At 58.7% G+C, this 16,303-nt stretch overlaps 1 protein-coding gene across 1 annotated transcript; it reads right to left on the bottom strand.

Annotated features, from left to right (window-relative positions):
- Positions 1-10,661: 10,661 nt before the first annotated feature.
- Positions 10,662-14,458, bottom strand: OLFML3 (olfactomedin like 3). Its single transcript, XM_032987301.2, has 3 exons — positions 14,232-14,458; positions 13,422-13,707; positions 10,662-12,992 (listed from the first exon to the last, which is right to left on the bottom strand). Exons 1-3 carry the CDS (start codon positions 14,337-14,339, stop codon positions 12,208-12,210), a joined length of 1,179 nt encoding a protein of 392 aa, XP_032843192.1. The 5' UTR covers positions 14,340-14,458; the 3' UTR covers positions 10,662-12,207.
- Positions 14,459-16,303: the final 1,845 nt, after the last annotated feature.

Here is a 16,303-nt window from a genome sequence, read left to right as displayed (position 1 = left end):
CGCCCCGGTGACGGCCCCGGCTGAGCCGCAGCCCCCGGCAGCAGAAGCCCCTTGCCCCAGGGTCACCGGGGGCTCTGGACGCAGCCCTTGCTCGGGGAGGCAACTGCTCCCAAGCGTGCTTGAGGAGTCGGCCCACGCAGCAGTGTATCGTGCCTGGAGCTGCCTTGCTGTGCCTGAAGCTTTTGCAGAGCTGTTCTATCGAATCCGAGCACCGTGACCCAGCGCCGTGACTGGTGCTCACCGGTGCCAGAGCTCTGTAACAGGCTGTCTCTCTGATGTCTCTTCTTCGAGCAGCCCCACGGCCTCCAAACATTCACGATAGCGGGCAGTCGGCTGCTCGGCGAGGTGTCCGGGGGCCGTGCTGTTGGGAATGTCAGAGACAGCTGCCGGCCTCCCAGAAATCCTCCACCTTCCCTGCATTTGGCGCAGAGCTGCCTTTGCAAGCAAACCCAGAGCGTTGGCCCTGACTGACGTATCGCCGGGAAGAAAGGGGCAGTTCTGCTGCTCCGCTCAGTAAGCGGCCCCGTGCGGCTGGTGCTCGGGAAGGCGGGAGGGCGACTGCATTGCTGTGAGCAGAGTTCGGTCCAAAGTTGAACCCCAACTCTGTCCTGCTGTGCATCAGCCGGCTCGCTCAGCACCGCTGCCGGCAGCAGGGAAGGGCTGCCCGCGGCCCCGGCGAGCCCCGTCTCCCTCCCACCCTCCCTGCCCGCGTCACTGCGGGGGGGTGCACACCTGTGTCTTTGAACATTTTTGCTTTTTCAGTTGAGGAGCATACACAGGTTCCTCTGGAGTTCTTCTCTGATATTGGCTTCCAAGCTGATCACATTATTGTGTGGATTTTTTTAATACATCATCAGTGCATGGTTTGGCAAAGAGAAGAATCTTGTCATAACAGTTTATATCTATTCTTCAAAAGTGGCCTTTAATTTCTAATTATGGAATGCTACTCACAGATGGGCAAATCACAAAAAAAAAAAAAAAAAAAAAAAAAGGCAGTGAGTAAGAAACCAGCTGGGGTTTTATGGGGTTTTACAGTGTTTTAAGAAATAAATAAACATGCTCTGTAATTATATTAGGGAAAAAAAAAGCCCTAAGAAATACATTTAAACTTGATGCTGATATTGAATGCTCGTGTACGTCACAGCTGCCATACTGAGGTTGGCGTCACAGCTGCGATATTGAGGTCGGCTATGTGGTCCCACCTCTTACAGTTTGGGATCGCTTATTCTATAGGAAATTTCTGTGCAAATCTGAACAAGACTCGCAGACTCCACGTGGATGCCAGGATCCAGAGGGAAGGGCTCTGGATCAGAAATCGGGTAACTGTGCAGCCCCGCCGAAGGCCCTGGGCTGCCGGACCCAGCAGACAGGGCAGGCGCCCGGGCTCCGGGGACGTTCCGTGCCCCGGGGACGTTCGTGCCCCTGGATCACCCAGCGGGTGCCTCTGACGGGGGGAGCAGCAGCCGCTCCAGAGGTGACGGCGGGGACAGGCACACGGGCTGCTCGGGCTGACCTGTGCCCACTGTGGGCTCAGCAGAAACTCTCTGGCAAGAGCAGCTTTCTGTGCTTTGTTTTGAATGTTTTCTATTTCTTTCAAAATCTTTTACTTACATATAATTTTTGAGTAGCCTATAAAGAGTATGTAATCACATATACTCAATCCCATACACACGCCAATCCTGCTTCAGTCTTTAGTCCAAGTAACTTCAGTCCAGATACTTTTGCCTTCACTTATGAGGTAATAAATTAGACAGCAAATTATAGCTCATTTGAGAAAAGTACAGCCCTGTTCCTCGCGATCCTTATCTCAGTTATCTATTTGTCCTTCGTTTTTTCTACTTTTGTTATTTGCTCTCTCAATCATCTCCTGGAGGACACAGAGCCGCAGCCGTGAGAGCTCCCAGCACCCGGCCACCACAAGCACACTGGGAAGAGGTGGGGTTTCCTTCCATGCTGGTGGTTTCGTTTGTTTCTTTCTTAAAATCTCTCCACAGCAAACAATACGTAGTCTTCATTTTTGCGACACAAGGTAACATAGCCTGCTTTTTTTTGCAGGTCTGAGCACCATCCCAAAATCAGGGTCGGCAAGAGGCCAGTGCTGCAGGTGAGCCCGGGAGAAGTGGAGTTTGGCTCCTCTTTGCTTAGAAAATCTGGCTCTCTGTCCAAGTGCCAGAGGCATCCTGGTAGCTCTGCTTGGCTTACAAACCTCTGCAGTCAGCCTTCAGTGGCAACGCTACTTGATTGTTCAAGAAAATATTTTTTTTCCCCTGGACTTTTCTCAAAGATAATTTGTAATTATATTTTACAGCTTTAAATGTGTGTGTGTGTGTGTGTGTGTGTGTGTGTGTGTGTGTGTGTGTATATTTTAAGACAGTGCTTTAGTTATGCATATATAATTACATATTTTATGTTCCCATGTCATTTGTAATTAAAAACATGGAATTTAAGGCACACAGATTTCAAAACCCCAGTGCAGGCTGCTATTAAAAATGCAGCTCATTAAAGCTAATAAAGCACCTTAGATGGGTCAAGGCAAATCCAGAGCATGTTCCGTTGCCGTGGGAACAGCCAGCACCAAACCCAAGCGCAGAGTGGTAACCTGCGGCATCGGAAAGAACCGCCGCAAGCGTGGAGAGGCGGTGCCAGCCGCGCCGAGGTCCCCGCGGCCGTGGCCGTGGGCGGGGGGGGGGGGGGTTCGGGGCTGCGCCCCCAGGCCGGCGGCCCCGGGGACGGGGCGTGCGGCAGCCGGGGGCCGGGGGGACGTCGGGTCTTTGCGGGGGCACTGCCGGACCCCAGCCGGGCAGGGGAACGTCCCGTAGCAAAGCGGTGACCCAGCCATCAAATTCACTTATGTAAATACTCTCTGGATTGTTAATTGCTTGCAAAGTGGAAGATTTTCTCCTAATCTCCCATTAGCAACTGCACATCCCTCTCCATTTCAAATTGCCTTAGAAGATGAGGGTTCCTTCGATGCCATGAGGGACGGAGTGGAAGAGCAGTACTTTTTTAATTAAGTCCGTTTGCTGGCGTTACTCTTGGATAGCTTACATAAATGAAGGAGGATTTTGCTAATTGCTCTGCTGATTTCCTCCTGACACTCGAGACCACCCTGCCCGCCCCTCAGCCCTGAGCCATGGATGCTCCCTCCCCCATCTCCCCCACTCTCTGCACCGGCCCCTCGGGGTCTCTGGTCCCGCAGGCCCCACAGGTCTGTGCCACAGGACCCCTGGCCAGCTCCACGCAGCACACCGGTGCACAGCGCACACCCTCTAAGCACGTCTGCTCCGCAGGCTGCTGCACCAGGCACAGCCCTGGGTACGGCCCCTGCCTGCCAGAGATGAGTTAATGCAGTTTTTCTAGGACATAATAGTTACAGAAACCAGGAGGACCCTTCTGCCTGTTGCGTAACCTCAGCTTTATCGAATGAACCTCTAATTGCTGCATGCTGTGTGCGGTCTGGAGGGGGGCCGAGCCGCTCTGCCCATCTCCCTCCCTCCCCAGGGATGTGCTGCCCTGGTCCTTGTGCTGTGAGTTTAACAGGGAATTTTCCCCTCCTTCCTCATGTCAGCGGGGTCCCGCTCCAGGGCTGAGCAGGAGGGAGGGTGCTGCAGCCCCGGGGTGCTGGATGCAGAGGATTCTCCTCCTCGGGTGCCCGTGGCGCTGAGATGCAGGGCTGGAGCAGCCGTGGTGCCTCGGGACTGCCCGCGTGCCGACCGGGAGTGGGACCCAGCTCCCTCAGGCCCCTGCGCACACACACAGCCCCCCCAAGCCGCGGCACACACCCCAAACCCAGCGGGGGGTGAACCGGCAGAAAGGGCTCGTCTCTGCAGACTCGGACCCGAAACAGGTTTGTGGATTCGCGCTGTGCCCTGCCTGGGCCGGTGGGAGGGCAGCGCTTCTCCCTCCTGCACGCTCAACAGGAAAGAATCACCAAGCTGCTAAACGGCATCGTGCAAACAGGCGCCAGCGTTGTCTGTATTCCAGATAAATGGGCTGGTGCTGGCGTGGGAGAGGGTCCCTCCAAGCTCATCCCTCCAGGGCGACGCCACCAGTGAGGCCCGTGCCACCCCCGGGGTTCTTGGATGCTGCTGCACGAAGGGAGTGTCCAATGTCATTCCAAAGCAGGAGTTCCCAGCAGCAGGAATAGAGTGGATGATGCAATGAAAATAATTATTTCCTAAAATTGTAAGTTTCTCTGAGCCTGTGAAAGTGGCTCTTGTAATCAAGGGAAAAATGAAAGAGCGGGCAATGCAAATCAGTGGCACATGATTGCCTGGTTTGCCTCCATACAGCTGAACATCACAAGGGGATATTGCGCAGTCAGCACACGGCATGATGACACTGCACCCCAGCCGTGTAAAATTTCATGGGATTATTGGTACTGATCAAATTACACTTCTTTCTCCATTTTTTCTATAACAAGCTGAACATTTCTGAGGCAAGCTTGGATCGGGAATGGAAGGAAGCAGGAGATGGCAGACGACACTGACATTGGAGGTGGCTCAGTTGGGGAAAACAGCTTTTCATTTAAAACCCTGCTTTCCTGCAAAACTGTAGTCGAGGAAGAATTGGCAATTTAGAACAAAGCTGTGAGAAGCAATCTTCTGCAGGAGCCAGTTACAAAGCATAGCTCTGGTCTGTGGCCTGTGTGTTTGGCTGTTAAGAGTCCTCCAGGTTGCAAGGCTTGAAGCAATTTTTGGTTAAAAGGGAATGAAAGCGAAAAGACGAGAAGGACTGTAAAAGTCATGGGCTGGACTCCAACACTTGGCAAGGAGCAGCTACCTGGAGGTCAGGGACTGGATTTCCATTGTAAATTAATAATTGGATTAACATTTATTTCTTCTCATTTCTGCCCTTAGTGGCGTGTCTAATTATGTATTAAGAATCTTGCTTTCCCACTCAGTTTGCCTGTCTGCCCCGCTGTCCCTGCAGGACCCCCCCTGCCACATCGCTGGCTGGGGGGCTCCGGCCACCACCGCTGCCCAGCCGGGGGCTCTGTGCCGAGGAGGGGCCCCCACCCCACGGCTCCCGGAGCCTGCCCGGGCACCCCGGGCACAGGGCTGTCCCCCGCAGCAGCACCCACCCCTGCTCGCTCACAGCCCCGTCCTCCTCGGCCAGCCCGCGGCCGGGCAGTCCGAAACGCGCCGTTGGTTGCTCTAAATCAACGCTGAAATCTCTCTGCAGCCGCGGAAAGTTTAGAGCTGGAGTTCAGAGCTGTTGAGCCTCTGAGCACTGCTTCTTGGCGAGGGATGAGAGCGAAGCACGCCACTTTGGGGAGCTGGTGGATCCACGGGACCACCAAGTGTCCCCCGGGAGCAGAACTGGGGATGCAGCAGGGACCCCCGTGTCTGTGGGTGCTGGCGGGGGGTCTGGTGTGGGGGCCCGCGTGTCTGTGGGTGCTGGCGGGGGGTCTGGTGTGGGGGCCCGCGTGTCTGTGGGTGCTGGCGGGGGGTCTGGGGTGGGGACAGATGCTCCTCTGCTGGCTTTGCCTCACGGAACTAATCAGACCTTCCATTTTTCCTTGCCTGAGCAATTCCATGGAAGCGCTAATCTTTGCATCATATTCATTTACAAGAGTTAGTAGGTAATTTTGGAGAAATACATTTAACTGAGCAATTAGTGAGCCAGTAACACACTTCTGTATTTTAGAAACAGAAAAATTGGAAATTTCTGTTTGTTTTGACCCTATCTCTGTAGTAAGGGCAGCAATTTTCTGTAATAATCACTGTTACCATGGTTATATCCCCTCCAGGTTGTCAGACACCTGCAGCAGAAGGACACTGCCTCTGCACGAGCACAGCCGGGGGTGCTGCACGGGGGGGGCCGCTGCTCTGGCCCCCCAGTGCCCCCCTCCTCGTGCCACCCCAGCACTGGTGCAGCTGTGGATGCTGGCTGTGCTGGAGCCCCCGGGCAGAGCAGCACCCCTGTCCCTGCCTGCACCCCTCATCCCTCTCCGGCTGACCAAGGGGAAGATGAGGGGGGCTGGGGACCCCAAACTCAGTGTTTTAATGAGCCTCAACCAGGGGTGAGGGAGTTGGAGGCAATAGAGCAAAACTTTATCTTGTGTTTCTTGGAGCCAGCCCACGACCCCCAGGTTGCAGCCAGTGCTGGGGCAGAGCGCTGGGGAGGGAAACCCAAGCCCTCCTTTGCGCAGGGAGAACACAGCATCCCTCAGCTTTTTGGCCTGAGGAGGATGGCCTAAGTAGGAAATTCAGATCTATTCCAGAAAGGCTCTGGGGAGCTGATTTTCAGAGAGGAAAGAAATTAAAGAACTGCTTAGCTGAATAGCTGAGCTAGTATTTTTCTGTCCTCAGGAAACAACTTTCACAATAATAGCATTAGTAATAACAACAACCCAAAGAAAATCCTAATGAAATCATGTAGACTACAGGATGCGTGAAATCCCTGGGATGGTGTGAGCTGCCTGCGTGGGTCTTCCTCGTGTCAGCGATATCCTTGTTGGCTGGAGACAGATATATTACCGCAAATGGGAGCAGTGCACAGAGTAATCCATCTTGATCAAAGTAATGAAATAACTGCAAATTCTTTTAGTAAATGTAACTGTCCAGAAAATAATGAAACTCTGTGTGTCACAAACGACAGCTCCTTTGACAGGGTTGTGAGCTCTGAATTCAAAGACTTTATTTTTAAACTTCCTGTCAAGAGGAAAGGAAGGAGCAGACACCCCAGCGCTGGAAGGATGAGAGGAGCCCGGGCACCTCCAGCACCCAGGCTGGCTGGGGCCCGCGGGAAGCCAGCTCTGCAGGGACCCCATCATTCTGCAGAATCCACCTTTTAAAAAGAAATTTCAGTTTCTGTCCCTTCCTCTGAGCTGCAGCACACCTCCTCCAACACAGCACACGCAAAGACAAGAGTGCAGGGGGGTGCGAGTGCTGTGGAGGGTTTGGGGGGGGCTGGCGGTGGGAGGCGTGGGGAAAAGGGGCAGCTCTGTGCCACGGCGGGTACGGCAGGAGCCAGGCTGGGTGTTTGAAGAGGAGGGGCAGGTCTGGGGAAAGTGGGGACAAGCTGAACTCAGGCAAACACAGCGGTGGCCCCATGTGCTCATCCTCAAACCTCAGCACCCGCGTCTCCCCCAGGCCGAGGTGGCCGCGGACGAGGGGACCCCCAGGGACGCTGCCCGCCAGGCTGAGCAGCCCCGGTTGGACCGGCCCGCGCTGCAGGCGAGGGTCATCCCTGCGGATGGGCGAGCGCCCCAGGAAAGCCTCCCCCCAGCACCCTGTGGCTCCCCTCCCTGCAGACCCCCCACCGAACCCCCGCTCCCGGGGCGCTCCTGTCCCCAAAGCCACAAAACTGCCTTGTAGGTCCCCGAGCTCACTGACGGTGCAGAAATCAGAAGTAGCACAGAGCTGTGATTAAGCACACACTTAAATCCCTGATAGTAACTGGAGTATCCCACTTCCAGAGGAAGGAGACTATCTCCATTTCGGAAAGCAACGGCCGGCTGACCCCCGTGCCCGCACATCTGGCTGGACTGAGCAGCGCTCAGCCAAGGTGGATTTAGCTCCAGCCCACGCTGACATGAAGCCACAGGCCCGAGCTCTCCCTCTCTGCAACAAAGCTCCAAGCAGACATTTCTAGTGAGTTTGGTTTTGCTTATTCTACATTTTTGTTAGAAAGTGTGAAGGACTGTAAGCAAGCTGCCACCATTTTGTGTTCCTCTTAGCATGTCTGAGATCTTCTCAAGCTCCAGCATCCTCCCACTTCTGCAGCGAAGTCCTGGATAGAGTACTTTGTTGCCTCCCAATTCCTGTGTGATGAGTTAGACCTCAACCAGATGTTACGTGGGCAGAAATACCTATTTGAAATTAAAAGCCTGTGATTATTCTTGCCAACCAGCCATTAAGAAAGTATTAAATGGAGAAATTATCCCCCCCTTCTTGTTTCAATACAATAGCATCTTTATAATACACTTGTTTAACTTGCCTACTTTTAATTTTAGTTCCCTTGTTTCTAATACTACACGCAGAACCATGTCACTATCAGTATCTCCTGTGAGCTGGAAAAGAGGCAGGGAGGAAAAAAAAAAGCCAATATCCTTGAGAATTAGACAAAGGGGAAAAAATTAGCCAGATCTTGTTTTCTCTTTCCTACTGTTAACATAACTTCTCAATTTACCTTATCAGATTGCCTTCCAAAGAGAAGTATTTTTCAAGAGGAGCAGAGATGAAAGGGATTATTACTTACCGAGGCTCTTCTTTAAAGAGATAAAATATTTGGCAATTAAAGTACAAGAAGCTGCAGACTCAGAGGAAAGCGGTGACTTCACTGGAGCAGTCACATTAACATATTTTCCACTAACCCCTCATTAAGGGGAGCGATAACCTGGCTGTGAAGCTCTGCGGCTGAGGAGGGGCTCTGCTCCCTGCGCCCGGGGGCTGGGGCACAGGCCCACGGGCCACCTCGAGCTGCGGCCCACGGGCGACCAGGTCCACAGCCCCGGGCGTGGGACACGGGGCGGGGGCAGCCCTTGTCCCAGGGCCACCTCCCCCAGGCAGCTGGAACCGCTGGACGGGGCCGGGCGCTCGGGAAGGGGGTTTGTAACAACCCCCCGCGGGGGAGAGGGTCTGGCTGCCCCCCCGGCTGCAGGCAGCCTGCCCACGGCCACACGGGGAGTCTCTGCCACCCGTCCCCTTGAAGCCAAGGCTTCATTTGCCTGAAAATCTCTTAGTCCGGAGGGAGTGGCTGGGAGAGCAGAGACCTGGGCTGTGCAGAGCAACCCGGAGCAGCCACAAAAGCCACAAAACCCAATTTCACAAGGGGCAGAGGGACCCGAGGCAGCCGGTGGGGCCGAGGGGATGGCCAGGGGGTGCGGGGGCGGGGGGGGCAGGTGCAGCCCTGGGTGGGGCTGGGGGGGCAATCAACACCCATGAGGGCACTCAGGGCCCTGAGAGTCCCACCAGCTGTGGCACAGCCTTTGCTCTCTCCTAATGGGTTCGATCAATATTTAAACAAGAAAAAAAGAAATCAGTGCACCCTAGCAGGAGATGAACTCTTGTGTTTGCAAGCAGCAAATCCTGGGGGGTGCCTGAGGGTGCCAGAGGGATCGGGCAGGAGCCTGCAGCTGGCGGGAGAGCAGGAGCACATTTCCATCCCACGGTAAATACAAAAGCCTGTCCCTGGATCTGCTGCTTTGCTCTTTCGTGAGTAACTCTCTCTTCTGCGATTTATTGGGCAGGAGAACCGGCGCCGGTCAAGCCGGGTGGTGGCGGAGACTTGTCTCCGGCGGGATCGAGCGGGGCCGACCCTGTCCTGGGAGGCTGCTGGGGACAAGCCCTGAGCACGATGAGCGCCCACGGTCCCGCTACCCGCACCCACGTTTCGGTTTCCTTCCCGGGGCGGGAGCTGCCTGCGGGAACCAGGGTCTGACTGGGGGTTGCTCGGCCCCCCTGGGCACCCCCCGGCCGGCCGGGACCACGGCGAGGGCGCTGACGCTCTTCGACCAAGCTGCCTTCAGCCAGCTCGGAGTTGAACCGCTTCTAATGATCAAACGTGATTTTTGTCTAAGTGTTTGTCAGCAAATGAAGATAATGCTGTTCTGCTTTATGGAGGTTATTCCAAGGATTAATTAGTTGATGTTTCTTGAAGTACTTTGAAGATGTGGAGTGCTAGATAAGTGCTGAGCTTTATAAGCCGATCAGGCTCTGCAATTATTTTTCCGTTTTGCTTCTCATCCCCAAAGTGTTTGTACAAAACAAATCCCACGTGAGTGTGTGGTTACCGTAGGCGCTTGTCACGCTGGGGCTTTGTGGGGTGGCAGCAGATCCCCCCGCCCACCCTCATCCCAGCAATTTCCCCTGTTAGAAAATGTGTCCCAAAGGAGAGATGACGGATGCTCCTGGTCCCCCCGCTTCCCCGCCCCAATCCGTGGGACACGTCCCGCCGGCACAGGCGGCAGCATCTCGGGGTGCAGCGAGAGACCCCCCACCACTGCTTGCAGGGACGTGAGCCAGGGCTGACCCCGAGCTGGAGGGGGCTGCGCCTCTTGGGCAGCCCACGTAGGAAGAAATCTGTTTTCCTTCTGTTCCAGAAGCAGTTCTCCGGCAGCGGGAGAACAGAGGGTCTCAGCTCTCGTAGACGGAACGCCCACATGTTCTGGATGGGCTGAGCTTTGCCGAGCTCCCGGCCTGGGGCTCCCGTGGGGCACCCGAGCAGCAACAGCCAGCAGCCCAGCAGTGTGGGCTTCCTAACCCTCCTGCCACCGCAAGATGAAGCCTAATGAGCCAGATTTTCTAAAGAGATTAAAATACTTGATGAACACGTGACGCTCAGCCCAGGCAGGACTCTGGTGACTGCTGCCAGCGCCTGTCCCCCCGTCCCGCTCACACCAAGGCAAGCACCGGTGTCTCAGGGGAGAGAGTGTCAGATTCTGCAGGGCTTGTTTCAGGTTAGAAGGTGCTTTCTAGAGCAGAACCGTTACTGCCCCATCAACTTTAATTCAACCTAGAGAAATCATTGGCATAATTATTTACAACTGTGCAATTTCTGAAAATTATATTTCTGCTACCATAGTTATTGATCTTGAAGAGGGCTATAAATTAACTTGACAGTTCACAAAGTCCTTCATACTTGGACAATTTTTCTGCTTGACTTGCACCGTGTGTTGAACTTTCAGCACCATCCAATTACAGTCAAAGTGTGTATTTAAGCGTTTCTCTCATGCAACCAAAAGATATTTTAATTATAATACAGAAGAACTTGAAGCAAATACCAAGTCACCTCCACATCACGGGACAGCTTTCCTCGAGGTGGGTGCGGAGCGATGCCGAATGCCTGGCTTTATGGCGATATGGGGGGGGCCTGGCTGTGCCATGGCCCTGGGAGCCCCCCAGGTGCGTGGCAGCGGTGCTCCCCGTGGGGCCAGCACCTCCCCGGGGTGCCCGGCAGCTCCGTGGCCTCTCACCCTGGGGGGGCTCTGGGCCAGCAGTGGCAGGATGTGACCCTCGCCTGGCCAGCCCAGCTCATGGCTTCACGTGTTCAGCGCTTGTCCCCAGAATTCATGTCCGGTGGGAAAAAAGGGATGCTCGTAACTCATCCTCTGTGCTCTCAGGACACTGTGACAGGAACAAATCGCAGCACGCCCAGGTTTCGGGGCGGTCCGTGGCTTCTCTGGCCAGAACTGGGCCAAGTCTTGCACCCCCCAGGGGTGTGGTGCCAGTGGCAGTGTGGGGGGTGGTAGCCACTGGGCAACGTGGTGGGGACTGGAAGGACGTGGTGGCCATGGGGGGGCTGTGCCTGTGCCCAGCAGACCCCAGCCCCCGCCTCGGGGACGGGGGTCCTAAGCCCTGGCAGGGCCAGAGCTGCCTCCGGAGGGGCTCCCAGCGCCTGCCCAGTCCTGCCCCATCTCCCGTGGGGCACTGCCGCTGTGGGGCCCTGCGGGGACCCGGCGCTGGCGGAACAGGGACAGGAAGGGGCTCGGGGAACCCAGGGCCTTACGTAAAGAGTTTGTGGCAATCCTGTGGCTGCAGGGGGAAGATGACTGTGCTTCATCAGAAGTGAACTTGGAAAATCAGCAACATCTGGTGCCTGCTGGGCAGGGCACCTCCCCAGCATGCAAGGAAAATCTCCAGTTGTCCTCTCAGATTAAAGGATTTTGCTTTTTGCTCATGGTTTTGTACATGTAAAACAGGCTGGCCCTGGCCAGGCTCGGGGGTCCCCTTGCTGCAGCAGGAGCCTGCCCGAAGCCCCAGGCTAAATCCCTGCACAAAGCCCCAGCCCAAGGCCCCGACCCGGCCCCTCTGCCCAGACCCCTGATCCCAGGAGCTGTCTGTGCTGGCTGCTCTGGCCAGCCCCGCACGGACACCCCACCCTTGGGAAGTGTCTTTTGGGGTGACTCAGGGGCAACATGGAGCTCGCAGCTCTGGCAGCCTGGCCCCATCGCCCCGTGCTCCCCCCAAGCAGGTGGCTGCAGCTCGCTGCATAGTATTTATTCATTATATCACAGAGAGGAAAATCTCGTTAAATTAGTCCCGGTTTCTGCAGGGCGGTCCTGGGCAGGGGCGCCTGGTGCCGGTGGGTGAAGGGAGGCCGGGGCAGGGATCCAGCATTTCGTCGTTTCACAGTGATGGGAGATGGGGCAGAGGTGCCGTCCCGTGCCGGGGCTGGCTGTGCCCCGGGGGGTGGGATGGGCAGAGCCGCGCTGGCCGGGGCCGGGTGGCCGGACGTGCGGGGGTGCCCTGACGTGGCCCCTCAGACCTCCAGCTTCTTCTTCATCTCCATGCGATAGATGATCTGGTAGCCGTCGTCCCAGGCGTAGACCTGCCTCTCCCGGGGGTTGTACTTCATGCTGGAGTGGGACCCGTAGCGCTTGGGGAAGTAGACGAGGGAGGCGTCCTCGGGGGCCAGCGTGCCGCTGACGTCGAAGACGCACTGCACGCGGGAGCGGCTGGGCAGGCGGGTGTTGTAGACCACGTGCAGTGCCCCACACACCACGAAGGCACCCTCGGCGTTCTCTCGTGGGCACGGCGTGTCCCACATCTGCTCGATGTCCAGGGAGGAGGGGTCCAGCTTAGCCAAGCACAGGTTCTTCTCGTCCTCCTTGGTGGCGTAGATGGCCCAGAGCCCTTCCTCATCCGCCGCCACCTCGATGTAGGTGAAGGGGGAGAGCCCAAAGACAGGGATCTGCTCCTCGGCCGGGAACACTGAACTGTCCACCACCGTCTTGTTGGCCAGGTTGAACTTGATCACCTGGAAGGGGCCCTGCTGGCGGATGTAGTAGAGGTGTCCATCATAGACAAGGTGCCCGGTGCCCACCCAGGGGTAGGGCAGCTTGATGCGGGTGGCCTTGCGGGTGGCAGAGAAGAGGGTGAACTCCCGCATGCGGGGGAAGACGTACACCGTGTCGTTGGCAGTGCCATCAAAGACATAGATCTTCTCAGAGTTCCCTGCGGCATCCTTGGTCCAGAGCCCCGAGGTGCTGCCGAAGCGCTTCAGGATCTTCATGGCTCTGACACTCGCAATGGTGTCGCTGCAGTCTGCAAGAGTGGGGCAGCCGTGAAAGCCTGGAAGCCACCGGGTCCTGCAGCGAGGACAGCTCCCCCCCACGCCCGAGTCACCCACTGCGTCCCACCCCAGCCCTCAGGCAACTGCCTGGCAAACACGCTGAAGAGGTTGCAGTGAAGCTCCCTGGTGCACCTCTGCCATGGGCAGCAGAGGCCACCCTCACCCCAGCCCTGCCCCAGGGGCTTTGGAGAAGCCCGAGGCTCTGGCCTGGGGCTCGGGTGCAGCTCCCAGGCAGCTGCGGGGATGCAAGATTTTGTGCCAGAGACACCTGAGCGGTGCCCTGCTGGGACGTGATGCCATGGTGCATGGCTGGGGGACACTTGGGCCTGGGTGGGCGGGGAAGGTCTGGGGTAACCCCACGCCCGGGACTGTCTCCCCAGGGAGCCGCGGCAGCCCCTCACCTGTCAGCTTGGTGTATTTCTCATTCTTCCTCTGCTTGGCTGTGGCCACCTGCTTCTCCATCAGTGTCTCGTCCACCTCCACGCAGGGTGGTGCGGGGTTCTGCGTCTCCAGGTAGTCCACCTCACGCTCCAGCCGGTCCACGCGCACCGCTGCGCTCTCTGCCTCCGACCGCATCGCCTCCCGCTCCTTCTCTGCCGTCTCAAGCATCCCCAGCACCTGGTTCTTGAAGTCCCGCAGCTCTGTGGAGTAGCGGCTGCTCTGGTCGTGCCACTGTGAGATCCTCTCCTGGGACAGACAAGGGGACACCACGGTCTCCGCACTTCACAGCCCGTCCACGGCAGCTGTTCCACTGCCCGTGCTGTGGGAGCCCCTGGGGCCCCACGGCACTGCAACCCTGGTGCTCGTGCCCCTGGGTCCCATCCTGCCACGCTCCCGCACCCACGAAGCTCCCAGACCCGGGAAGGTCCCGCACCCACGAAGCTCCCAGACCCGGGAAGGTCCCGCACCCACGATGTTCCCAGACCCGGGACGCTCCCGCTCCCCCGATGCTCCTGCACCCCCAATGCCCCCACCCCCGCGATGCCCCTGCTCCCCCGATCCATCTGTCCCACAGGGCTCCCACGCCCGTCGCGCTCCCGCGCCTGCGATGCTCGTGCTGGGCCCCGGCAGGGGGGTCGGGGCCCCCCACGCCAGCTCTGCTCTGTCCCCATCCTGGCTCCTCGCCCCAGGCCTGCTCCCAGCCCCGCTGGCGAGGAAGGGCCTGGGAGCCCCGTGGTGGGGCGAAGTGGGGTGAAGACATGGGTCCCTACCTCCAGGAGGGTGAGGCGCCGCTCCACGTACTCCATGAACTGCTGCTGCTGGGCGCGGACGGCCACGGCGAGCAGCAGCAGGAGGAGCAGGCAGCGCCAGGGCCCCATGGCCGACAGAGAGTGCAGCCTCCACCTCAGAGCTCTGGAATGCTCCGGCCTCTCACAGCCCTTATTGAATCCAGATGTGAAGAGGGGAGGAGAGGCTGCTCCTTCCCCGAAGACCAGCCCCGGGCGCCTTAACTCCTTCGTGACCCAGCGAGTGCCCACGCCGGCCCCACGTTGTGCCAGCAAAGCTGTGGGGCCGGGGCAGGAGCCTGGGGACGTGCTGCTGCTGGTGCCTCTGGGGTGCGGGAGTGGGGAGCGCTGCAGCAGCCCTGTGCAGCAAGGGAAGGACACGTCCTCTGGTGCTGGGGACAGAGTCCCAGTGTGGGGACAGCCCGTGGGACAGTGTGGGGCTGAGCCGGACCCGGCGTGAAGCCGTGGGCACAGCCGCAGCCCCGGCTCCCAGGGCGCCCAGCTGCAGAGGTGCCCGAGGCCGGTGGCCAACCCGACCTCGCCTCGGCCACGTGCCAGCTCTGCTGGAGTCGATGCCGGGCCAGCGCCGTGGCCACCAGCCCCCCCCAAGCCTGTGGCACCGGCTGTCCCAGCTGCTGAGCCTGGAGATCCCACCTGCCCCCACCTCACGCTGGGGTCCTGCGGGGTCCCCCCCACAGCCGTTCTGCCCTGGCAGCTCGGCCGACCGCCAGCAGCCAGGGGCTGCCCAGCCCGACCTGCCCGCACGATGCCATCCGGGGCCGTTCGCCCAGCGACTGCTCCCGGGGGTTCCCGAGCGTGGAGCTCCACGGCAGCCCCCGCACCCCGCAGGGCCCGGGGGCAGCGCCGTGCCCAGGACACGGCCAGGCCCGTGGTGGCACCCACAACCCGCCCCGGCCTGCCGGTGCCGGGGCACGGGCTGGGGCACCAGCTGCGGCCCCCGGATTTCCTGGGCTCTGCCTGCGGATCTGCTGGGGGGTTGGATGTTGGCCCCATGCGTGTGCAGGGCTGCAGTGCTGCGCGGGGTGAGTCTGCCATCTAGTGCTCCTGCACCCCGCATCATCCCCCATCCCGCATCATCCCACAACATCCCGTATCATCCTGCATCGTCCTGCACCCCACATCATCCTGCATCATCCCACAACATCCCGTATCATCCTGCATCGTCCCGCACTCCGCATCATCCCGCATCATCCCGTATCATCCCGTATCATCCCGCATCATCCTGCATCATCCCACACCCCGCATCATCCCGTATCATCCTGCATCATCCCACACCCCGCATCATCCCACAACATCCCATATCATCCCTCATCATCCCGCACCCCGCATCATCCCGCATCCTCCAGTGTCCTGCACCATCCTGCATCCCACATAGTCCCGCATCATCCCGTGTCCTGCACCATCCTGCACAGCACAGGCCCCCAGGCGAAGCTGCTGCGCTGGCTGGGCCGGGCTCGGCCCCAGCCCCTCTCCCCCGAGGCTGCTGACGGGGACAACTGGGGCACCAGCAAAGCGCCGCTCGCCCGCGGGGCAGGGCCCCTCTCCGCCCGCCACACCAGCGCTCGGCCCCCCGGCGCTTTCGGGGCGGTGGGCTGAGCCCACCCCGGGCGCTGCTGGGGAGCTCAGCCCGCGCCAGCGCTGGGCCGGTTTCAGGCTGACACGGGGCTCTCGCGCCCCTTGTCCCGCTGCCGGGGGGGTGCAGGGTGCCCCCTGCAAGGCCGGGACACCCGAGAGGAGCCCCCCTTCGCCGGCAGCCTCCCCCGGTCCCGCCCAGAGATGGAGCCCAAACAAATGCCAAGCTTCCCTCTGCACCCCCTGCCCCGTCACCGCCCAGGCTCAGGTATGGGCCTTTCGGGAAGGCAAGTGACCCCTGAAATCTTCCCCGATGTCCAAGTGTCCAGTAAGGTCAGAAGGGAGAGATTATTTTCAGCACCGCCCAGCAGCGCCCAACCCGAGCGGGGTTCAGGCCAGCAGCAGCACCGTCACCCCCCGCGGCGCTCAGAGCTCCTGAGCTGGACGTGCAAAGTCATTTGCGA

Source organism: Tyto alba, unplaced genomic scaffold (genome assembly GCF_018691265.1).
Source record: "Tyto alba isolate M040663 unplaced genomic scaffold, T.alba_DEE_v4.0 Super-Scaffold_30, whole genome shotgun sequence".
In the NCBI taxonomy this organism is placed as follows: Eukaryota; Metazoa; Chordata; class Aves; order Strigiformes; family Tytonidae; genus Tyto; species Tyto alba.
The sequence above is the reverse complement of the archived record's forward strand: the minus strand, read 5'-3'. Positions and strand labels throughout refer to the sequence as shown.

Bases quoted from the DNA above. Each gene is read 5' to 3' on its own strand.
- OLFML3 (XM_032987301.2), bottom strand. From the start codon at position 14,339: ATGGGGCCCTGGCGCTGCCTGCTCCTCCTGCTGCTGCTCGCCGTGGCC. The intron at 13,708-14,231 runs GTAGGGACCCAT...TGTCTGTCCCAG, and splicing joins GGCGCCTCACCCTCCTGGAG to GAGAGGATCTCACAGTGGCA. The intron at 12,993-13,421 runs GTGAGGGGCTGC...CCACTCTTGCAG, and splicing joins GAAATACACCAAGCTGACAG to ACTGCAGCGACACCATTGCG.